The 25,261-nt window shown below is 39.5% G+C and overlaps 4 protein-coding genes across 9 annotated transcripts in view; 1 reads left to right on the forward strand and 3 right to left on the reverse strand.

Annotated features, from left to right (window-relative positions):
• Window positions 1-1,913: 1,913 nt before the first annotated feature.
• On the forward strand, window positions 1,914-4,313 carry LOC139769474 (uncharacterized). Of its 2 annotated transcripts, XM_071700583.1 has the most exons (4): window positions 1,914-2,505; window positions 3,610-3,719; window positions 3,820-4,028; window positions 4,111-4,313. In XM_071700583.1, exons 1-3 carry the CDS (start codon window positions 2,164-2,166, stop codon window positions 3,983-3,985), a joined length of 618 nt encoding a protein of 205 aa, XP_071556684.1. In that variant the 5' UTR covers window positions 1,914-2,163; the 3' UTR covers window positions 3,986-4,028; window positions 4,111-4,313. The 2 variants fall into 2 exon arrangements, with proteins under 2 accessions (XP_071556684.1, XP_071556675.1); XM_071700574.1 differs by having other exon boundaries at window positions 1,915-2,505; window positions 3,820-4,313.
• A 281-nt stretch (window positions 4,314-4,594) lies between these two features.
• Window positions 4,595-7,483, reverse strand: LOC139769455 (uncharacterized). The gene is made up of 6 exons (XM_071700553.1): window positions 6,796-7,483; window positions 6,524-6,692; window positions 6,038-6,445; window positions 5,570-5,893; window positions 5,091-5,510; window positions 4,595-5,024 (listed from the first exon to the last, which is right to left on the reverse strand). The coding sequence occupies exons 3-6, from the start codon at window positions 6,356-6,358 to the stop codon at window positions 4,806-4,808; spliced, it is 1,284 nt and encodes a 427-aa protein (XP_071556654.1). The 5' UTR covers window positions 6,359-6,445; window positions 6,524-6,692; window positions 6,796-7,483; the 3' UTR covers window positions 4,595-4,805.
• Window positions 7,484-7,892: 409 nt separating this feature from the next.
• Window positions 7,893-9,817, reverse strand: LOC139769466 (uncharacterized). The gene is made up of 4 exons (XM_071700562.1): window positions 9,329-9,817; window positions 8,892-9,215; window positions 8,408-8,827; window positions 7,893-8,329 (listed from the first exon to the last, which is right to left on the reverse strand). The coding sequence occupies exons 1-4, from the start codon at window positions 9,647-9,649 to the stop codon at window positions 8,111-8,113; spliced, it is 1,284 nt and encodes a 427-aa protein (XP_071556663.1). The 5' UTR covers window positions 9,650-9,817; the 3' UTR covers window positions 7,893-8,110.
• Window positions 9,818-10,261: 444 nt separating this feature from the next.
• LOC139769436 (uncharacterized) overlaps window positions 10,262-25,261 on the reverse strand; it is a 126,252-nt gene continuing 111,252 nt past the window's right edge. For all 5 annotated transcript variants that reach the window (XM_071700518.1, XM_071700488.1, XM_071700509.1 and 2 more), the window contains 3 exons: window positions 12,947-16,118; window positions 12,299-12,769; window positions 10,262-12,066 (listed from right to left, as the gene is read on the reverse strand). In XM_071700518.1, the coding sequence (XP_071556619.1) occupies window positions 12,345-12,769; window positions 12,947-15,098 (2,577 nt within the window). In that variant the 5' untranslated portion in view covers window positions 15,099-16,118 and the 3' untranslated portion in view covers window positions 10,262-12,066; window positions 12,299-12,344. The remainder of the gene's footprint in view (window positions 12,067-12,298; window positions 12,770-12,946; window positions 16,119-25,261) is intronic.

Consider the following 25,261-nt stretch of genomic DNA (forward strand, 5'->3'; position numbering starts at 1 on the left):
TTTTCTAATTCTTAGAACTAAGAAAAGGTAAAAAGTAAATTGAACCGAGATTAAAGTCAATGTACCTTGGTAGAAAATGGACATCGGAGTATCGTTCGATGCGAGCTTGATTCGCGACTTCAGCTTGGGGGCTCCGCGACAGGTTTAAATCCCGCACTGCATCCCCGGGTTATTACACAGGCGCGTACCGTACGTCAAATCGCCTCGCTTCCATTGGCCGTCCGCTCCACGCGTGTCAACGTTATTCCGCAAATACAAACGCGTATTCTTGGCACGCTCGCGCCGATTGTTTATCCGCGAAGTCTATTTAAACGCGCTTCAGACGATCGACGATTAACGACGCGAAAAGAGAATTTGAAACCAAAATCTCTCTTTGAGGAGTTCGATATATCGTTCGACAAAGAAAAACTGTTCGTAAAATCGGGATCACGTCCATAAAATTAGAACGTTTTATCTTTATTTGTGGGCAGGAAAGAATAGGGCATGTATGCTTGAAATTGATGAATTAATTCATCATTAACTATAATCTAAGAAAATTTGGAGATTATATGCATTGAGGCAGCACACACAAAGTATTTTCTAAATGATATACGTTTATCAAAAAACAAGAATTGAACATTTTTGTCCATAATCCATCCTTTTTGGTCATCCTTACGAAATTACTTTGTTTTGTACAGACGCACGTAAAACGAGTCGCTTTCGAATCTTAAAACGAGGTTGGTAGGTATACCTGCGGCATTTAATGATATACTTCCATTTATTTTGCTGGAAAGAATCGAGTCTTGAACAAAAGGATACTCGAGCCTGCCGAGAGGCAGAAAGAAACAACGGTGTTTTATCTAATCCTTTAACAGAATACCATGTCAGTCCAGCTAAAATAAACCGTGGTAAAGGGAGCCATTTAGAGGGTTCCCATTACAAACTTCGTTCTTAGTTCTTAGAAAAGTTTACGAAGACCTTGGATCGAGCTTGTCCCGCCTAGATTTGACCTCCGGTTAAAAGCAACAAGATATCGCCAACGATAGCATCTTAATTATCTACGATCGCTTCGCTGATGCGGTCACGCGATTAACAACCAACCTGACTATTTAATTACCGTAACGTTCGTTCGTGGAAAGGAGGAAAAAAAAGGATTCGAAGAGTAAATATAAACAAGAACGAGCGCTCTGCGAACTCATTTTGCATAAAACTGCGTCCGGAATCGCGAATGGGGGGGGGGAGGGATGACTTCCACTAAATTCTAATTAACTTAATTGGTGATTAATTCGGCAGAATTGCATATCAATATTTTTGTAACTACATGATTTACCGTCTCCGATCTATCTTTAATAGTACAGTATCGTTTGACAAGTTAATCGGCGATCAAGTTAATGGCTTTAGCCCAGAGACTGACGCACCTACTATGTATATGTACATACGTGATCAATAATGGTACAAAAATAATAGAATAAATTGAAACAGCGACATAATTAAATGTTACACGCGATATATGAGACACTTCACAGATTTTTCTTTAAATTTTTTATAACACACGATGTGTGTTGCTAAAGGATGTTTGATCAAATTCTACCACATTATATGAATCATATGAACACAAGTTCGCAAATACATTCCTTCCATTAATGTCATTATAATTAGTATATTTATTAATACCTATTAGTACGTATAATTAATATACAGTGTTCTAGTTAACTGATACCGTTATCATTCAGGACGTACACACACGCACACGTGCGCGCGGCCACCAATCTGGAGCGTCTGGATGTGTCTGGGTCTGGACGAGCATTAACATTTAACGCGAGGGCCGGCCGCGATTAATCACGCACGCGACGCGACATGTGCGTGCACGGGGCCCGGGGGCCGGGGCCGGGGGCGTCGCGTCGCGCGCGCGAGGACGACACGGAATGACGGAACTGTCCGAAGGCCGCCGCGCCGCGCCGCGTCGGCCGCGTGGCGGAACAGCTGGTCCGGGAGGAAGCGCGACGAGGAAGAGACGGGGCCTGGCCGGTCTGGTTTTGCGCGTCGAGCGGCGAGCAATATTGAGCAACATGGAGAACGCGCCGGAACGTCGAGCTGTCGCGTTGTAAACCGCGTGAAAAAACTGAAAGAGCTCTCGTCGTCGTCGTCGTCGCCGTCGCCGCGCCGCTTAAATGACACGGCACGATGACGCGGTCGAAGATCCAGAAGCTGAAATTCTTCATATTCCTGCTGATCTTCCTGCTGGCGCAGACGGCGGTCTGCGACGGGAGTTTTCGGGAGAAGAGGGACGCGCCGTCGGCGGACGTGGACGAGAAGGCGCCCGCGGTCGCCAACGAAAATGTAGTAGGAACGAACGAGAAGCACGGCGATAAGGACGGCCGGAAAAGCGCGGCCGGGTCGCCCGCCGACGCGAAGAAGCCGGCGCCCGACGGCAACAGGACGCACGACAACATAACCCCGAAGCCGCTGCCGTCGGACATCGCCGTCGCGAACAAAACTTCCCACACCGCGGACACGTCCAACGAGGTTTGCACCTTCGTTTGATCGGGACTGTGGACGGCGGTCACGATTTTATTTATTTTATGTAAATAGTGTGGAGGTTACGAATATGTTTCTTCCACATGTATTTAATAATTTATATAATAATAAATATTTAATGATAAATATTAAACACTAACTTCTGCTAATATTAGTCTATTTACTAATATATAAATATCTATATATTTATATTCATATTTAATTGACATATTATTACACAAGCATGATATGTGTTAGCATTAATACTCAACATAAGTTGAATAAACATAGTGGACATACATTTAAGAAGATAATAATCCCACACGAAAAGATGAGAGACGAGAATGTGAAATAAAATTTTTCTACATAATGCTTTAAGAAGGAAAATTCTTTTTCTACATTTTTTGCTCTCATGCAGACAGTTCTGTAAAATGTGAATGCTTTTCGTATGTAAAAGGAGCCCTTTGCTGATCTGAAACTTGTACAACTCTTATATTCTGGAGAACAAGAATCGCTCTCATCTTGTTCTGTTTTTATTCTAAATCAAGATTAGAGGCAATAGTTTCTTGCATACGCTGCAGAGATAAACGCATGGTGAAGTCAGCGGGTAGAAAAAATTGATTATCAGCTTATTACGCACCAGAATAATTTTTGTTATTATTTTCTACTTTTTATCAGTGTCTGAGGAAAAAACTTGAGAATAATTTGCATCTTGGTTATACTAAAGCAGTTGCTTCTAGTTATAATACATAACTGCGTAAAACTGCAGCATCCTGCAAATATTAATGCTAATATACCTACATATTGTGCAAATTGTGCTACATTAATAGACTAATTAAATATGAATATATATTAATAGATAGACTAATATTAGCAGATATTAATGTTTTATATTTATTATTATACGTGGAAAGAATATGTAACCTTTACACTATTTATTTTATATAATAGGCTGGTTTTTTGCATTTTTTTTGCAAATATCCTTTAGGAACATCCTGCATAATGTAAATTTAAATCTATGGACAGCGTTTCATACCACATAAAATTATATCACTGTCTTGATGTATTCTAGTTATTGATTTATTTATTCTTGTTATTGATTTGACATGGCAGTCCAGCGAAGGCCACACGTCCTTCAACACTGGTGCTCTTGTACGTGGCTTCTTAGTCTTCGTGGGACTAAGCATCCTTGTCATGGCCTACATCGTGTTCCGTAGTTTTAGGTGCGTTTTAATAGATAACAGTATCGCAAGAACGATATATACAGATATCTGTGTGACGGATTATATACTTAATGGCTTTAATGGTTACTCTTATCGGCAGGTTAAGTAAGACACGCGCCCAGTTGGTTCGAAAATACGGTGTCCTCACGCACAGGCAAGACGTCGAGATGCGACCGCTGCCACTAGAAGAGGAGGACGATGAGGACACAACTGTCTTTGATGCGAGTAACGTTGTGACGATCAATGCTCAGCATCAAAACGCATAGACGTGTGTCCCATAGTGATGTACACCGTCGCGCTATTATATATGTGAATATGTCATCCGTGCAATGTTCTCGATATCACGTGACTTTTAATAACATCCAACTAACTTTATCGCGATCTCTTGCAGTAGATACACAAGAGGACTATCGATTGCGAGAAAGGCATTTTTCAACGTCTTCAAAGTTATTTGCTTTGCGCAGCAAGATTATTAACATCAAATATGCATCTGTGATGCACTTATCATTAACATATTATGCTTGTCAGCAATAGATGTACTTTTCCTAAAAAAGAAGCAAAAAAAAAAGAAAAAATACAAAATATTTCTACCAACACTGTCCACCCTGTTAATATTACTATGTGATAACACGAAATTTTAGATCCTTATATTTATATCATATATGACCTAATGAAAAGTTAATGGGTGGCTATATTTCTCTTATACAAATTATATTTTCATTAATCTACGTTGTTATAATTAAAATTATACAAAAAGACATGGATTGTCTATATTTTATTTAATTCTACATATTTTTAATAAAAACCGCATACAATTTTATTCCAGATATGTATGAATATAATTTTGAGATATATATCTATTGAAAAAATATAAATATGTGAAAGTGAGATTTTATTAAAGTTAATTACATATATACATATATGATATATATCAATAATACTATTCCAATACTACTTACTTCGGCAGAACATTATATATATTAATTCCAATAATGTGGATTATTATTTTGTTAAAATGAAGCAGTCATGCTTCACAATTTTCTATGTCGATGCGAAAAGGCTAATTACATGTAAAAATTTCCATTTTCATAAATATCCATTTTCAACTGCATGGACAATTATATCTGCTAATCTTTGCCTTCCACTTGATGTTTCGATATTAGATAATGTCCATACGTCATCAATATTTACTGCCTCGTCGCCCTTGATAATGGCATCTAAATCGAATGACTGAGATGGATCCAATAGACAAAATGGAACAGCTTCAATAGAGAACGTTAATCCAATTATGAAATACTCCTTCACCTGCAATTGATATCAATATTAGTACGATACCCTTTTAAAATTTCAAACGCAAAATAGTAATTTTACCTCTCTCATAAATAAATCCCACGGATAAATCTTCTCTGGTTCGGATCCAAGAGATTTAATGGCGCTGCTCAATTCGGAATGATAAATTTTCAATATATCATCATAATACTGATCTCGAAATGCCTTCTGAGTGCAAGAATAAATTAACAACGATAGATCCATGATAGGACTAGTGCAACGCGCGAGCTGAAAGTCCAGCATTAGTGCTTCTTTTTTATTTCGCCCGGCGTCTCGGACTAGAAAATTCGGAGCCCAACAGTCACCCGCGGTTATAATAGACGTCGGAGCATCTTTCCTCTCAATTAATTCTGAGCATTTGTCATAGAGCGAACCAAATTCATAGGAATTGAATTGCTTCTCGGCTTTACTGTTGGGATATTCCATTTTTAACGCATGTTTAGCTATATCCGTCAGCTTTTTCTGTAAGCAAAGATAATGTTACTGATAATTACATTAAGATACAACGTAATATCACTTACATGGAATTTTTGGTACCAGTTCCAATGTTCACTGCCAAAGTAGGTTTCTTTCAAGTAGCTTGCAATTTCTGCGAACTCCTCTTTCTTTTGGTCCTTGTACGCAAATGAAATAGCGTGAAATTTCGCCAAGGTTTTCAAGATCACGGTGCACTCCGCCCAGTCCAGGCAGCTTTGTCTGGACGCAGGTCCAAATCCCAGGGGAGAGACGTCCTCCAAGACTATGAAATCGTTCTCACCGTCCATGTAAGAAGCCAAGTAACGTGGTATGCACAGTAGATTGCCTTGTCCTTTCTCCGCTAAGAATTTTTCAATCTTGGGGACAACCTGTAATGTGAACAAACACTCGTTTGAGACCGAGGCACTTGTTATTCGATTACACAAATAGAATCTATTTTTTTTCTTCCAAAAGATACATATGTATTTGAGTTATTTCCGATTACACAGAAGAAGAGTTTCGTGCATTCTCACCTTTGTATAAAATATGATTTCGTTACCAAAGAATTCTCCGCTCCTAAAAGTCTTTCTTCTGCCAATGTTCTTGGGAATCGACTTCACGACGATATTAACTTGCACTTGTTGCTTCGGATTACCGTCCACGATACCGGACAGTTTACCCTTGTTAACAGTCGACAGGTAGCTGTCACCCTTGGCAAATCCCTCGCCAAAATTCCAATCTGTCAGCTGTACCTTCTTCCCGTTATACGCTCTACTCAGGACGTCTGCCAGCACCTCCTCCGTAAACTTGTCACTCACGTCGCTCAAGTTAACACGTTCTTTAGTTTCACCCATGATCTCTTCTACTTTCCTATTTTATATTTATAGATTTACGAAATCCGACTTTCAAAATATTGACTTTTTGATCGGAATTATTCAATACTGCAATATATTACTTGAAATTAATATTGATGTTAATTTAAGGAATTTTAACGGAATTTTAGTTTTTACAACAGATACCTCTCGTTAAAATTAAAGAGCGTGATAAATATGAAAGCGACACACTTGAATATCGATAGGCTGACGCAACTGTTGCGGTTCATATATAAAGTAGTTGTTATCTCTCGCCGGCGTGATTTATCTTGCCCGCGTGATTTACATCTCTCTCTCCTCTTCGTGATAAAGCGATCTATAAAATTCACACATAAAAGCATCTTATCATTTCGTGGTATTTAACTTCAACAGCGTTTGACAGCGCAATATATTTATGTAATTCGTACGCTCGTACTCACATGCAAATTAATTTACATGAAGTCTCCTCCCTGCGATCGAATTATCTGCATAGGGGGGGGGGGGGGGACGGAGAAGAACGAAGAACCGTTTACGTTGATTGTTGCGTTGCAAAATGAACAGGCCTGGCCTGTTCGATTACTGGAATCTGGAATCGCGCGTGACGCGCGTCGATCTGCCACGTGGAACACTTCCTGACACTATGACTATGACGCCAGGCTAGGCCGGGATTTTCCATTGTGAAGCAGGATGGAACTTGTTAAGAGGCATCAATCAGGCTCGCGGATCTCTGGAAGGGACGAATTGAAAGGCACAATCAGCGGTGAAAGGCCACGAGCGGCAATGTGACTGAATTCCATCGTTATTCTAAACACTGCAGAGTAGATCATCTGATCATGCGCGGGTTTCTACCATCGATCTGCACCGCGGAAACATAACCTTACGAGCATCGCTGGAAGAACCGAGAGACCGAGAGAATTTATTTTGTTCAGGAGGTCGATAAGAACCTGAGGTTGTGTTATAAGTACTACATTAATGAACGCAAAAACTACAAACGACCCTTTTTTGTCGAACGTTTTGTCCCCCGGCATTGAATTGACTGTTTTTAGGGTCGTTATCGAAAGCATTAATGATGTATAAATATTTATATACCAATAAAGACAGTCTGGCCTTTATTGACTTTTCTTCCGCTATGATATTGCATATTTTCTTGTGATTGCATGCTGATAAGGGTGTGCTCCGAATTTTTGATAAGTCACGGGATGTATGTACATGTATCATTGGCATGCTAGATTAAACTATAATGAAAGATTATACAGTATTTCCAGAAAACTTGGAAATTTACAATAGACTTCGCCTCGACAAAGAAATTGAAAGAATGACGAATTAGAAACACAAGGTCTGTTTTCTGTTGTTAAACTAATAGCTGTGTTAGGTCAAGAGTTTATCTTTTTTTGTGCAGCCAGTTCAACAACAGAAAACAGATCCATTGTCTATTAGAAGCATAATGGTTCTGATGTAATTGTACGTGAATATCATAATTCAATTACCACATTTAATTACGGAACATATTAAGAACATGTAAAAAAAATATTAAGAGTATTTTAAAAAACTATATATTTTTTATCAGAAGAATGATTGATGTTTATAAGAGGCACCCTGGTACGAGGCGGGATTAAAAATGTTTCATCTATTTAGATTGTATATATTGTTTCTGTTACAAGTGTCGCAAGAGAAATTATTTCGATATGTCGAATACGTTTCTTAAGTTTAATTCTATTTCGCAGCGGATCTTATAAGTAGCAAAGCTTTTTCGCATCACATGTATCCTTTTTCAACGGCGTGAACTATCACGTCCGCTAATCTTTGTCTTCCGCTTGCTGTTTCATTGCAAGGAAGGTCCACCGCGTCACCTATGTCTATTGCCTCGTCGCCCTTAACAACGGTATCTATGGTGAATGATTCGGATACGTTCAACTGGCACAGTGGAATAGCTTCGAGCGAAGTAAACACACCGAACACAAAGTGTTCTTTCACCTGCAATTAACATTAATATTGTAGCAGTGTCTCTCCTAAGAAAAGGCTTCGCAAAACGGACCATTCATTCTTTTTTACCTCTTTCATAAATAAATCCCATGGGTAAAGTCTCTCTGGATCAGACCCGAGCGATTTAATAGCATCGCTCAACTCGGAGTGATACACTTTTAGCATCTCGTCGAAATATTGATCACGAAATGACTTCAAGGTGCAAGCATAAATTAGGAACGATAAGTCTGTGACAGGACTCGCGCAACGTGCGAGCTGAAAGTCGAGCATTATTGTCTGCTTTTGATTTTGCCCGACGTCGCGGATTAGAAAGTTTGGAGCCCAACAGTCACCCTCGACTACGACAGACGTGGGAGCGTCTCTTCTCTTACACAATTCTGTGCATTTGTCGAAGAGAGCACCGAGTCTGTAGGAATTGTATTGTTTCTCAGCTTTGCTATCGGGATATTCGGTAGCTAACGCGTGTTTAACTACAACTTGCACCTTTTCCTGTAAAAAAAAGAGCTGCTTTAATCCGGAGGAAAGTAATTAATAGCATTTCGCTGTTACTTACGTGATACCCTTTGTACCAATCCCAGTTTTCACGACCGAAGAAAGTTTCCGTTAAAGAATCTGTCATTTTTGCAAACTCTTCCTTCCTTTGATCTTTGTACGCGAATGAGATCGCGTGAAATTTAGACAACGTCTCCAGGACAGCTGAACATTCTGGCCAGTCTAGGCAGTTCTGTCGCGATATAGCGTGAAATCCTAAACAAGAGGCATCGTCCAAGACTAGAAAACCGTTTTCGTCATCTGTGGAGGAGATTATATGACGCGGTATGCATAACAGATCACTTTGTCCTTTTTCCGCTAGAAAGTTTTCAAATTTGGAGGCAATCTGCAATAATTAAACGATTAGAAAATGGCTTATTTGATTACATAAATGAATAATGTACATTTTTTCAAACACGTGTGTGTAAATATTTAAAAAAAAAGTATGTCTAATCTCACCTGCGTATAAAAAGCGATTTCGTTACTGAAGAAGTCTGCACATCTGAGAGTCTTTCTCGTTCCTGGATTTTTTGGCATTGACTTCACGACAACATTCGCTTGCACGTACTGCTTTGGATTGCCGTCGATAGTGCCATAGACTTTGCCCTTGTAGACATTTGACAAATAATTGTCGCCTTTAGCAGATCCCTCGTTGAAACTCCAATCTGTCAGTTGCACTTCTTTCCCATTGCATACTTTTGAAAGAATACTTATTAGCACGTCTTCTGTGAACTTGTTGTTCACTTCACTTAATGTGGCACACTTTTTATTCTGGCTCATTATTTTTTTCCGGTATTACAAAAACGTCGATTGATTCAATTTACTTATCTTAGTTATTGTCTATTTATATAAATAGAAAGAACGAGCGATATCATGAAGTGAATGAACCAATTTCAATCTACTACACTAAATTAATGATGAGACTGAGCTTTATATAACTTATCTTATTACATTACGCTTTATCAGAGTTTGATAAAGCAACTAGGTGAATCAGACGGTGCAAACGCTGTGTATTTATTGCAAAACAGATTGCGAAAAACCTGCTAGCAGAAAAACGCACGAAATATATAATTTATTGATTAGTACTTGCAATCTATATTAATATACGTAATTATTACTTTTATTTTATATTTGTGGATCAAATTTTTTGTCACTAAAATATGAATTTTTCATATAACGTACTTACCAAAAGATCAAATTCTAATAGATTTCTGAGAGAAACAGAAATCATTGTGATATCGTTGTCCATTGTCCTATGTAGATATCGAGATATAAAATATAATATCAATGAATATTCTCTGAAAATAAAATATTTTTCTTCGAAAAAATTTAAATATTGAAATGGATAATGAAAATGGAAAGAAATGGTATAATAAAACAAAATCATATAAATATGCGTACGTACATAATTAACACATTATATTTATATATTACAATATAAAATTTGTTTATAGGAAACCTAAATTCGGAAATATTTTTGCGTAATGCGTGTCGGGTTGTAAACCCCGGCAGCATCCTTGTAAAATTTGTCTAAGTTATGCTATCCCGATAAATTAATAATATCGTGAACACAAAAACCTGTAAAGGCGTATTCCAACTAAAATGTATTCTTTATAAAAATGTAAAAGTCAAGAGTATGTTTCACGTACATCCGATGCACCTTGAATGACTAAAAATCTCATTCGAAATTAAGACAAACGTAAGAGTTCGCAAAAAAGCTTTTATTTACATTTGTTCCGTTTCGTTTAGCGCCTAGGTAAATTTATAATTGCAATAAAATCCCACACAAATCGATCGCGCACTCACACTGATCACTTGTCGTGGAATGTTTCACATAATAAATACAGCTTCTGAGATAAATTAAAATACAAGTCTTGCATCTTTTTTTATACAACCAAGAGATGTATAAATTCCAATGTGTCGAATAGAATCCAATCGGATTCCATCGTAACAGTAGATTCACTCACGACGAGCCCGTATACCTTATTTACAATGTCCATATATAAACATATACATTGCGACCTATATCGATATACGAAGTGAAAGGTAAAAAGTACTATTTTGTACCTTAGAATCTGAGAAATAAAATAAATGCTGGCCTGTGTGTGTGTGTGTGACGTTAAATCGCACTTATGTCATCTATTCTAAATCGGTAATAGTATTTTTTTTTACGTCTTTCTTATTCTCCTTCGATTTATTAAATGTAAACCTGTTGACATTAGTCGCGTCTTGCCTAACTTAACGGCTAAACTTAACGTAATCCGCAATTCTTAATCTAGTCTTAGCCGCTAACTAAATCGTACAATTGGACTGAGTGATAAATTATCATCGACTGTACAAACATCGCGCTTTCAGCTTGACACAATCATATCCTAATCTCGGAATACCTGAATCAGAATCGTAATTGTTTTCCCCAGTTGTGTGTTTGGACCTCGCGTAGAATTTTTGTAAAAAATATACTTCCTGCTGATCGCAAAGCTGATTTTATGTCGAAATTCCGTCATAACAGTAAATTTAACGAAAAATAAAATATCAATTAAACAAGTGGTTACTGAAATGCTTTAACGTATGTACGACTATGTAAAATAATGAATCTATACGGTATTGTAAAAATTGTCGGGACAATATAACGTCGAAGTCTTCTATAAAGTGGCAGCGAATAAATAGCAACGTGTTTGCTAAAATACGTCGGAATTCCTTGTGTGTGGCATTAGAACCGATTTAAAATCATTTGTTTCTCCGATACGTTCCACAGCCGTGTTCGGTACTAACAGTGAACATAAAACCGAGAGAGAAGCGTTTTCCTATATATTTCAGTGAGACACATTATTTCTTTAATTTTTTTTTTTCAATCACATGAATCTTAATAAGTACCAAGTGCCTAATATAAGATCAAGTTTCGATATACCCTGAACTACCCACATATAGGTAGAGGAACCCCAAACGAGTTCGCCGTATACTTTTACTCGCTTATCGAGGATCAAAATAAATATGTATAGATATCGTACGGCAGAGGCTTGGCTCGGACGTCGATGCGAAGCGGGAGAGCAGGAATGGCAATTAGGTTGTCTATACACAGGACATATCTTACATAGAGTACGAGATAAAATTAGTTTAGACCGAAGTTTGCGAGGGCGACGATTCTCGCGGGTGTCGATATATCCTATGTTTCATCGACGACGATCGTTACGTTACGTCTGCAACAAAAGAACACTGATTATAGGACATCACTTGTAAAGATGAATGATTCAAAATAATTTTATTAATCATATATATATCAAGAAATTCTCTGAGCATGCATGAACTAATACTATGATATTAGCGTCTCAACAAGAAAATGAATTAGAGAATTTAAGATTTAAAAAATAACACAACAAAAAATGACGAGTTATTGGATTAAATTGAAATTTCACTTCTCATTATACCTACCGAGTCAACGAAAATCACGTTCTAGTTATCGCGTTGGCACAGCCTTTTATGTGTTGTTGTAAAGTTGGTGGTGGGTTTGATGCTGACTCGGATGCGAGTGTTGCTGCAACGAGTGCTGATGCTGATGGGGATGCTGATGCTGTACCGTGGGATGCCTCGCGTTGTATCTAACGCTACCGGCGAGCGAGCTTCCCCTGCCGTGAGTGCCGACCATGCTCTGCGTATCGGACAGCTCGTCCTCCTCCGCGCCAAGACTCCGGAACCTAACGAAGCCGTCCTCGGCGACTAGCATCGTCGAGCCGCTGGTCGGAGCTTGTTCGTGTAGGCCTTGAACGGGCGTATGCCTCCCGCGAGTTTCCGAGTTTCTTAGAGTCTGTATGCCGTTACCGTGGCGACTCAAGGAACCCCGACCTTCGTGAGGAAAGTGGCCCATTGTACCTGACTTGCGGATGGAATGTCTCTCAAAGGTACCTGCGTAACAAATAAATATTAGTTTCTATAAATTGATTAACAGTTATATTAAATAGTCTCATTAGATAATTAATATAATATTAGTTTCCTTGGATCGAGAATGAGAAATAAATTCTATACATTCAATTATGAAGAGATTGCTAATGAGAAATTTGTGAGCTATTACAATGTTTTTACCTGATATGTTCAAATGCTCGGGCAAAGTATTCAGTGGAAAACTATCGTCGTAAACTTGCTTTCCCGTTCTCATGGTATAATTTTGAATCGCTTGGTTGGTGCTGCATATAGCGGGGTAGAGTACATCGTCCATGTTTTCCGTGGAGGTGGAACTGCCGCAGGGGAACAGAGCGAAGCCCGAGTGTGCCGAGTGTTGCTGCATCTGTTTCTCGCGCAACGGATACTGGGACAGGCTGGCGACCCAGGCCAGGAGACCACAAACGGACAGCTCTAGCAGTCTGACGGAGAACTGCCAGCCCCACCAGAGCCACGGATACTGTGGCGGACGTTCCTGGACGCCGAATATCCCATAAAGCTGCACGAAGCCCATGAGAATGAACAATAGAGCGGTGGCGATAGTGGTGGTGATGGCAGTGCTGAGAGCCACCGTGGTAGGATCGGCGCCCATCATATGATTCGCGCCGGCCGCCTTATTGCTAGCCATGTGGATCTGCAAACGTACCACGCGGTACACGTACATGTAGCACAGGCCTAAGGTGACGCAGACGACAATATAGATGCACTGACAGATGAGCGGCAGAATCCTCGCCTCGTCCTGATAGCCGAGCATATGCGCGGACACATGCAGGGACACGCACAGCACGATGTGCACCGTGGACGAAAGTACAAGCGTGATGGGCGAGAGAATGCTGTTGTTAAGCGAGGGTGCCTCCGAGCACCGAGCGAGGTACAACATTAGAGTGGCAAACGCCGTGGACAAGAGCGGTGCCGGCAGGTACATCAGCACCCTGGACAATGACTCCGGCAGCGAATGTCCGAGATTGTAAGCGTCGTAGAAGAGGTGGAAGCATCTCAAGGTGCAGATTGTGGTCAGTAGCAGATGAACGGCTAGGAAGTACGACTGCGTGAGTAGATTCGTTGCCTCGTTGAAACGCACGATCTTGTAGATCGAGTACAAGGCCATGAGCGTGAACATAATCGCCGCGACGTACACGTGCAGCGACCAGGCGATCCGCCACGTGGACTCGAGCGGATGCGTGTCGACCTGTGGTATTAGGCGATCATCGTCGTCGTTGGCGCTCGCCGGTCGCTTCGGCGTTGGTGCCGGTGGTTGCGCCTGCGGATATGGCAGTCTCTCTGTGTCTACTATCTCGATACTGTCAGTCTTCAGGCCGTGTTCGTTCCTCAGGCCGTGATAGCCGTCGTCGTCCTGCCGGCCAGTGTTCGGTAGATTGAAAATCGTCGGCTGCGTGACGGCGACCTTCGAAGGATTCGTGGTACTGCCGGACGCTTTCGGCGTGATGGTGCTTGGCGGCGACGTGGTTTTGTCGGTCGTTAGGGCGGGAGGTACATTCGGCAGCAACGGACTCTTCGTGGCTAGGGGCTTCAGCAGGATGTCAGGAATATCCTGCTTCCTGCCGTTGCTGCCAGATAAGATCCTAGAAATACTGGGGTAATGAAGGGTCACGAACGAAGGATCGTTCGTGCCGTTCTTCCGATCGGCCTCGCCGGACTCCGCAGGCCTCTGCTCCCTGCTGTCGGGCACGCTTGCCGGTTTGTTCCTCGTGTGATGCCTCTCCGGCACCTGAGAAGGACTCTGAGGTAGATCCGGCGGTCGGATGGGTATCCGCTCGTGCGCCGGCGTCAAGCTCGGCGGCGGTACCGGCCTCCTGTTGCCGGTGTGCACGTCCGAGTTGGTACCTCGCAGCGTGGGCTTGTCGGCGAATGGGTGTAGGTACTCCGGCGGCAGGGGTGGCGTGAAGAGTGCTCTGGAGGGCGGCGCGTACGACGGCAGATCCCGAAAGACGGGCGATGCCGTGGCCCGCGGCGCCGCCGGATATTTGATAGCGGGTATCGACGGGCTGGCGGTGGTTGTACTGGTGATCGTACTGGTGGTTAACGGCGACGGTACCGTCGACAACGTTGTGCTGGCCGACACTTGAGCATCGTACGCCGGCACGCTACGCTTCGTGGTCGCGGAACTATGCGCCACCTTATTGAAGATCGCCGCCAGGTTCTTCTCCAGAGCGGTGTGATCCAGATTGAAGATCGGGCTGTTGGGTCCACCATCGCTGCTCGCCGAGCAGACGGTCGAGCAGGATTGTATTGCTAGTAGAGCGGATAGAAGGAGCAGCCGCATCATCGGGGTCATGATGCTCGTATCGAGGATGATGATCGCGGACACTTAAATGCCCCGTCCGGGCATCGGTTCATTCCATAACAGGGTCAACGCCGCTTCGCGACGAGAAGGACGTCGAGGAGGAAACTTGAATCCGTAAGGACACTTGTCGGGATGAGTCTTCGTCGACTTATTATCCCGCACGTTCCTCTCTTTCCCTCTCGTTCCACGGTCGCTGCTCGAAGGTAGATTTCCTCACGCGGAATTCTGTCACGTGTCACATTCCTGAGATCGGCTGTCTCTGAATCCTCTCTCACCGTGTCACTCCCTTTCCTCGCGACATCCGGCACGATTCCCCACGACGTCGGCGTAGCGTTATATTTTATAGCCTGTGCTTTCGCGGTCGATCGTGGATGCCGTCGATGTACACGTGAAAGATTTCGAATGGGGTAGGATGGGGTTAACAGCGTTTCCCTTGTAACTATACTTGTATCTACATTCTTCCGTGTCCCGCATCAGATAGAATCTCCCTTGACGTCTGCGATGCGTCGAGCGATTAGGCGACGTATAAAGACAAGATTCAATTTCTTCCTCGCGGCACCCACCATCCTCGGGGTCCACTACCGTCTCGCTTCACGTTCTTCCATTATATACAGAATACGTGATCCAATCGCCCGTGGATTATTTTGCCGCGTTAACTTCGTTACCGTTGTCCCGCAGCTGACTCGATTTAAAATCTATCTACTTGCGCGACCGATACGGCGACGACACACGGGCTTGTTAACTGAGTTTGATCCGATATCGCTGCTGCTGCTGCTGCTGTTGCTGCTGTTGCCGTTGCCACTTTTGCTCCCAGAAGGCCATCCCAGATCTGCGAGAGCCCCGGCCGGAACGTGAATCGCCGGGGAGTATTTAACGCGCCGAATTGGCCCTTATTCCTAGTCGCCGACGCGGCTTCGTAATTACCGTATCCATTTCTTTAATTGGGACACGAGCGTGCTCGCAGTCATCCGTTCCTCCTTTACGATTCTTTCGCAACGTTGTGCCAGACACCTGTAAAAAATATCTGTCGTCAGTTTAAGGAAGCGACTTAAAAAACAATAACGATTCTTAAGAAAGATATATGAATTTAAATAATTTAATAAACAAAGACTTCGCTCAAAAAAAACCTCTAAAATTTTTGTTTCTCAATCGCGGGATTTCATACATATTTATTGACCATAAAGCAAACCATAATAAAGAAAATTTGAATTTGATTTAACTAAAAGGATTTAAAATCAATAAAAAATTTAAAATTTTGACGATTAATTTCAAATACTAGAATTTTTATGTACTATTTTTAGGAATGCGTAAAAAACGCTTTTATAAAATAAACAATTAATAGCATACATTTTTTATTCTGTTGAAGTTTCGTAACTAGTTTTATTTTTAAAACGTATTTTCAGTTTCAAAATTTCTCAGATACTGATATTTCTTTATTAATTCCATTTCTTCTTTATCGATTTACTTTCGCATGCCAGAATTTGAAGTAAATATCCCAAAGCGTAACTGTTAAGAATTTCAATCGAATATCAATAACTTGGTTGCTCAATAATTTAAAACAAATTTAATGTAGAACATGCAAAAAAGATTTTAAATATTGTAGGAAGGCACACAATCTTTAAAAATTAAATAATTGAATATTTCGTTACTTTCGTTAAAATTTGATGCTCTTGAAATTTTTTGTAAATTATTAAGCAAGGAAAAAAAACGTAGGAACAAGAAAGATAGATTTAGATGTTTCGTTTCTAGCAAGTTATACAGTTAAGCGGTTGTTTACATTTCTGATTTCGAGATAACGTTTCATCGTGCATCAATTAATCGTATAAACGGATAAAAATAAATGTACACCGACCGCAAATGCACAATATCCGTTACGCATCATTAATTTACGTTATTTATGTTATTAATATTATTAGCCTGCAGAAATATGTAAACGAGCAAGTTCGCGCTGGACGTAATTGAGTTATTCATAAATACTACTATTTATCGTTATTAAGTTAATTAAGTCCGATATCGGCTACCGCTACCACCCCGGCTAGTAATTCGCCACCGGTAATTGATCGTAAAACGATCCGAGTGGTTGGGGTATAAATTTCTTGGATATCTTAGACAACGAAGGAAGTCCTACAAAACGATCGCCCCCTTCGCGATACAGCCAGGAAATTGATTCGGCCAGGTAAGACGGAACACGTGGATGAGTCATGATGAAGGTAGAGGAGTGACCATTGATTTCTTTCCCCGGCTATCTCATCCGATATCTCGTTCCGCGAAACGAAACTTAATAACGGGGACATCTCTTCTGACCGCGAGAGATTTGATTTTCGATCATTTCGGCCGCCAATAATTGTAGGTGGATGCGCGATGTACTTCATTACGAGAGATATTCCGAATATTCCGGACAGAGAATACAATGCAAATCACAGAAACAAATCTAAACAGCTAGATGTAAATGTTGATAGTCAAATTGCCGCGCTTGCGTGTAATTATGATTATTCGTGATTACCTCGTCATTGCAACATTACAAGATTTATCCTGACTCTCATTAGAATAGAAAAAAGCTGAACCAATAGCATTGGAGCATGGAGCATTTCAATGTAATAATTTGAAAGGTAAGTAAGTTTTGCACACGGTAAATTAAATTGGAAGCAATATTTCTTGAACTGAATGGTTATTGTCTATTTTTCATAGATGACCAAGAATGTCTCGTGACACATCGTGGACAAAAACCTTGGCAAAAACAGCAGTTTGCATATGATTAATTGTTATTATCGCATTATACGTACAGCGATGATACAATCCCGTGACGAGATTAGAATAGTCAGGGGACTGATTCCGTAGAGTCGATATTGTGATTCATAAGCGATCGGGAATATCTCGTGACACCTTGTAGACGGCAAAAAGTACGTCCATGTCAAAATCAAGTATGATAAAATATATGATGTGTGCCTCGAGCGTTGGACGAGGTGTCACGATGGAATGCGTACTCTTTTCAGGCTGACAAAAACGACTAGGGTAGATACATATAGCTAGCCAAGAAGCTATTTGTCTCTTTTTCAACGAATATTTTAGGGTAGGTCGTACCCTTAAAATATTCGTTGCATGCTACCTTACGTGTAACCTGATTTTCAAATACTGTCGCTATCAAGACTCCATCGAGCGAAAGTGGATAACGTTTGGCATCTATATGGAAGATTGTAAAAATAAATCAATCACGTATCATGAAGTCATAAATAAATTCATATGACTTTATTAACAGCGTTACTTTTACTTTGCATATTTGAAAATGTGCCGTCGAAAATTTTGAATTCAGGACATTAAGAAATTAAATTTTCCCATGAGAACTTTGAACGTCACGTGCTTATACGTATCTGTTGCGAATCGCATTTTACTAGAAAATTCATATATTCTAGTGAACAATTTATTATTATTTACTGCAAGCGATTTGTTCTGCTTGGAATAAAAAGAGGTATACCTGCCGAGACTTTGATACTTTCGTAAAGAAGTAATCTGCTCATAATTTCATTAAATAATTGACAGGTCAATAAAAGGACGATAATTCTACAGCATTTCGATGGTCATATATTATACTATAGTTTAGCGGATAAATCTCATATCGATATATAGGTACCATCCACAATCGCTTCCGTAATTACAAGCTTCGTGACATAGAATCGTTGAAATCGTTCGCGATAAAAGGGCATTATGCAGATACATGTTTGCGATCCGCATGTCACGATAATAGTCTGTGAATTAAGCATTAGATCGAACATTCACCACCAAGTGGACGGCAAACGCTTCAAATCAATAATATGGCTAGAGTCATCGTGTACAAAACTTATTGAGAAAGCTTTGTATTTTTAATGAACAATTTACCGAAACATTTAAATATCAAAATTGACAACAATTTATCAACGATTTAATTACTCCTTTTTAAAAATAATACATGATGAACCGACTTGTCACTTTGCATTCCCAAGAATCGAATAATTATTAAAAAATTTGCGGTCAAAAGAAAGGACGATGGACACTATGTAGCAACAGTTTTTCGATCAATCATACAAACAGCTCACTGTTGCTATCCAGTAGTGACATTTCTATCCGATTTTAATAATACCTTCATTCCCAAACGCGCAACGACTTATCATTAGCCGCATTTTGGCGGCCAGTTTATTTAATTCGGCAAACACGCGACGTTCGTTGGTTGGTTAATTGGTTGGCTGGTTTGCGCATCTGTGTCCTTTCACCCTTTTACGTTTGTCCTCGATTCATCGAATCGCGTGATCGCACTCGCCGATGCCCGCGCCAATACACAAACCCTGCGGGCGATTTGCACGATAGGAGTTGATTAAACCAAATCAATGCAGCTAATAATATCGTTTGTTAAGGCTCAAATGCGTTTACGCGACCGAGCAGGTAATTTTTGTCATCGTTCTATGGACCTTATTGAGCTTGTTACTATTCTATCGTACTGCATGAATACAAATGACCCGGACTGGTATTTTCGATTATCATGATTTTCATACGTTTTCTTCGCGCGTCGAGTGGAACCCCGAGATACTAACAGCTCCGTATATTAATAGTTTCTTCTAATCAGTCTTTTCCATTTTTCTAGCAAAAATTTACATTCCATTCTTAGCTAACAAGGTAAGAGAAAGGAAATAAGGAGGTCTTTTAACAAAATAAAATTTTCGAGTCTATTTAAGTAGCGAATCGGTACTGTTTACTCGAGTTTAGGATTCCGCCTTTCCTAAGTTCTAAGAATGATGGATCGCAGACAAGGAAAAGTCTATGTATATGATACACAAGTTGTTATAGTTAGCAGAGTAAGCTAACATAACTTCACGTTCCCTTGGCTTAGTTTAATTAATTATACGAATGTCGGGATTGGCATGCTACGGGGGTCGCGTTCGTTCACGTGCTTCCGTATGATATAATATCTAGGTAAAGCTACCTACCTATTCGTGACTAACTACCATCCGTGGATGGCAAACGGGTGGATAGGGTGTGGAACCGTAACCAAATGGGGCGCACACGAAGACCCAGCGGAAGTGTTTACATCTGTGATTGGCGAACATAGACTATTCTTGTAATTTTTAACGTATCACGTTCCTCTTAAATTCTATACTTTCCTAAATACGCACTAAAGTCTCAATTCTGCGTCGATGCACTTAAGGTAGTCGACTCGCTACGTGCTAGTCATGTGACTGTTTGTAGGTTTTCACGTTCAGAAATATATTTCAGGCAATTTTTGCTAAAGGAAAAATAATTTTATGAATTATGGTGTAAAATTTCATACGTGACAAAGTATGTTACTTTTTCCAAATTCTGTGATTTTTCTCATTTGACTCCGTTTTGATCAGCTGATCATGCGAGTCGTCGAGAAAGGTTACAAGTGAGAAAAATACTTGGCAACGTCGCATTTTACGTCAATTACTGAGAAAGGGTTTCAAAACGTATGACAGGGGTGTCAATCACTATCCAATTCGGCTAAGAAAGACGAGCCCCATAACCTGCAACTACAGTGATTAGCCATCGGCGTTGCCAAGTCTTCCCAACCTAACCTCGACCAAAAAATGTCTGCTCGATTACCGCATTTTCACTAAAATAAACTAAAAAATTAGCAGCGAAATCTCCGGTAAACTATATATTTTATGGTTGCATCGGATTCTTCGAAATCTAATGTACAAAAAGCAATGTTTTTTCTCACTTCATCTAATCGAAAAATGCGAAAATATGTGATTGAAACCGTGATAGAGCCTTCTTTTTCTGGCCGTCTGGTATGAAGTAATGCAAAATTTGTGATTTTCGAGATCGATTTTCTAGAGTAAATAGTCTGTAAGGAGCCACAGAAAAAATCGACTGCAAAGCTGATCATATAATTTGATATAAAATCCAAAATCAAAAACTTTATCTAATACATGCCCTGACGAGGCGACTACCTTAAACCACTCAGCATCACAGATTACTCATTCAAATCTCATTTATTTTTACGGCTCGCTTGAGAGAATGTATTTCTAATTAGAATTTAAAGTGATTTACTAAATTTGCAACATACTCATGCATACTGCGTGATTTGATATTATATCTAGTGATTTAAAAGAATAGTATAACATTTTTTAGATTGAAAAATGCTTGGTAAAACAACTGTCTGAAATTATATCCTATTATATTATTAAACGTGTTTCTATTATTTTTCTTTAGTTCGCGTACGCAATTTAATTACAACATTTAGAAAATAAATTATTTGAGATATCAACTTTTTAAACATTTTAGCAATTTTCTATAAAGCCGTTCAATAAAATCAATTGAAGTCTGCATAATGTATCACAGTTACCCGTAAAAATATTTTCCAATTCGTGAAACATCACCGGAGGTCGCAGACAGTATTTCAGGGGACAGAAACGCTGGGGAGAGAAATATTTGTTCAACGCATATTAATTTCCACTAAACGATTTCAAAATATGTTTGCCATATAGCCATCGACGGAAACTTCGCCCATCATAACAGCAAAATATTATACAATGAATATCAGTGATCACAGATGTTACGTGTGATTTGTTTGTATTGCTGTAAAACGTTTTTGGCAAATCGAAAAAAATACCCAAATGAGATAAACTTAAATATCCATTTATAAAATCATAAATCTCGGTTTGTTTATCGGTGCCTTTGGAAATATATTAACTAAATGTCTCTGTGTTTGACAGAAATATTTTGTAGCCATTAAATTCTCGTGCAAAGGATATTAATAACATTTGATATTAATTACGATTCTATATACAATCCTAAGTATAATTATAATTTTATTATTTTATAACCCTTCTTCAACATTTTTACATCGCAATTTGATCGGCGGTTTAATGGCAGCAATAATACAACTGAAAAAATCGGAAGTTCGATGTAATCCGGTCGTTACGAGGATATTGGTAGCGCTAAGTGAAATGTGATCATGTTCGATCTGTTTTCAATTCCCAACGGTTCCTGAGTCGAATTCATTATCAACTGTTCCTGTGCAGCCAGCATAGCCAAACAAGGAGGAATTATAGGAGGAATTATCTGGCCTTCCCCGTTCTGTGATATACAACTTTAATGAACATATAAATATTTCTCAAACCAAATTGGTGCGTTGCAAATCTTCTCAACAATTGCCAGTCTGAAATCTAGGTTTTATTGTCTTTTACATAAATTCCTCCTTGCACTATATGTTAATGTCGTTCACAAATGAATTTGCTACTATCAAAAATTATGTATCGCGAAAGGAAGAATTTTCCAGAAAAATGCAAAAATGTACGCTATCCAATTTTATCTCAAATATTTTCACAAATATTTCACTTGCCCTTTTGAGAGAAAAAAAATATATTGCAGATGAAATATTTACAGATTGAAATGGATTGAAAAATAGACGAAAATCTCTACACCGGACATCTCGTGCGCAATTTGTTTGTATCCTATAACTCGGTGAAAAGCTTGACACGTGTTTCGCGATTCGATTATCTCGTTCGGATAACTGCTGTACGCTCTTCAATGGTTAGTGATTGCGTATCGCGCGTATATAATTCGCGTGTGTCACGCGGAGTTACATCGTAACCGTCCGCGAAGTCACGCGAGGAATTCAGCCGCGCCGATGCTCTCTCGCGCGACGTAACGGTGCTGGATTACTCGTTCACTTTTACGTGTGATTATCCTCTTTTACGAGCGCACGTCCTCCGGGATGTATTAACCCGCCGCGAAGTCGATCGAGCAACGCTCGAACCTACAGGTGTCAACTTTTCCAATTTCCAGCGAGTACTGGAGATCACTTTTCCCGCATCGAAGAAAAAAAATCGTTCGGACGCGATACCTCGGCGCTCCGAGCCTAAATCTTCGTCATCGAAGGAAAAGCACGGACCAATTGCCAAACTCGTTAAACCTCATTGTTAGTTTCAGGCTAAAATATGTATCCTTTTCATTATCGTTTGTGTTCTTATCGTAATGTAAAACTTTTTCTTTGACAATTCAATGATTCAGCTTGATTAGAGACGACGATATTTTATATCGCGTTTGGATTAAGTTCTCTCTTAACTCTAGAAGTGCACGCTTTCCGATACGATCATTGAGTGCAGCCTCGAGTCGCATGACGTGTAGTTATCCCTCATTAGCCCCCTTATTTCTTCCTATATGGAAAGAGGACGGTAATCTATTCGCTGAAGTCTTATAAGAAAAAGTTCGCAACCGATCCTGGTTTTGACGAGCTTCGCATATAAAGTTGATTAATAAGCTCGATAACAAGACATGTTCTTTTTAATTGAAAAATTACGAGGGTATAGGAAATATCATAAGTTTGATAGATTTGATACGCGAGTCTTACATACGTGTGAATTCGTTGGAAAAGTGAGGTTTAGGTTTAGAAGAATTAATTTCGTTTTGCAACCGAAAATAGTAAAATTAATAACGAAAAATTAATATTGTAACATATTAACGACATATAAAGACAAATATAAAAATAAATAAAATAATTTGAATTTAATATAATAGATAAATAATTTCTGTTTTATTAATGTATTGATAAAACAGAAATATTGTGTTAATATCACGATTCTTCAAATATACCGAGATTGTACTTATTCATCAGTCACGCAGAAATCGTTTAATCTAAACGATGTCACGGTCGTAAATTTAAGCTGACTTAAGATAAAATGTGAACTACATAACTGGGTCGAGTTCCAACGTATTTGATAAGTAACCCAAACCCGTGCACCGTATTAATTATTAAAAGCACTAAGGCGGGACTATCTGCCTTTATACTGGCGTCTCACGGGGAGCATTACTCGAGGAGAAGGTGAGGAGAACCCTCGGGACTCGACGATGAAGTGGCCCGCAGGTGAAACCTCTCCCAATTCCGTTAATTATTAAACTCGCTGTCCCACTATTTCCTACCGTCAAAAACTTACAGTCGACAACATGCATCCTATTATAATCCGCTAAATTAATCCTCGAAATTAAAGCAACGTTAAATAACATCGAAAATATATTTCCGTTAAATCTTGATGGGAACAATAAAAAGATATTGTAAACGGTTTATTTCTAAAGACTGAAAAGTATGAAAATAAATCCCTCTCTTAGTCTATTTTTAACGTTTGACATAATTTGAAGATTGAAACTCTAAGTAGAGTACTTAGGATTGCTGATGTGTCTCTCTTTTCAACTATAAATTTCTTCTCCTAACAGAATCATTTTCGATTCAGTAATCTTAGTAATTAATAATCATATTTTTCTCAAACTAATGCCCATTTGAGAGACATTGATTAAAAAATATAATTTTTACACCCGTTTAATGTCGTAGTTTACTCCGTTGTATACCTGAAATTCCAATTAATGAAAAATCTATTTAGACGGAGAGATTGAAAAGATCTTCGATATTGAAAGTATCGTTATTCATTTTAATTTAACATCCCTGCTCCGTATACTCTGTATACAGAACGTATACCGCGCAAATAAACGGTATTATGGTGCGCGTGACTGAAAAATATCCCCTAATTAAACTCGTCTCAATGCAAATTAGTGCGCACAGAAAATATTTATTAAAGTAATTAGTCATGCGGGACAGTCTATATTTACGGTAGTCTCGCGGCTCGCATTACAGTACGACGGCAAAGGTTTTGCCGATGACAACGGTATAGCCGGTACGTGACAATTTTAGAACTTTGCGTTAGTCATGTTCACGTGTAGAGTATAATTTCTATATTTAGAAGGACCGAAATTATTCTGCTTGATTGTATAGAAATATGTTGTATTTTTCCTGCGTTTCGAATCTTTTTTTATTTAAACAGATCAAAAATAAAATATAGAAGATATCATATTTGAGACGCCTGGTTCATATAAACAACTCGACATAATAATCGTCAAATTAATTTATACCACTGCAAAGTACGTTTATATTTATATGTGTCAGACATATTTCTTTCTTTCTAAATATATTTGAGTAAATACAACACCGTGCCACGTATCGATATATGAAAAACTACTGCTAAAACAATCGTCTTTCATTATTAAATGTCATTAAAGTGAATTTTGCATGAGCCCCATTAAACTTCTTGCCACACCAAGCACTCCGGATCGCGCGCGCGATAGCAATTTTATATCCCTCTAATACCTAGCTGGATCTAATATCTAGGTGG

The sequence above is a fragment of the Temnothorax nylanderi genome, unplaced genomic scaffold (genome assembly GCF_030848795.1).
Source record: "Temnothorax nylanderi isolate EJ_2023f unplaced genomic scaffold, tnyl_v1.0 TNYL_tig0002_pilon, whole genome shotgun sequence".
Taxonomy (NCBI): Eukaryota; Metazoa; Arthropoda; class Insecta; order Hymenoptera; family Formicidae; genus Temnothorax; species Temnothorax nylanderi.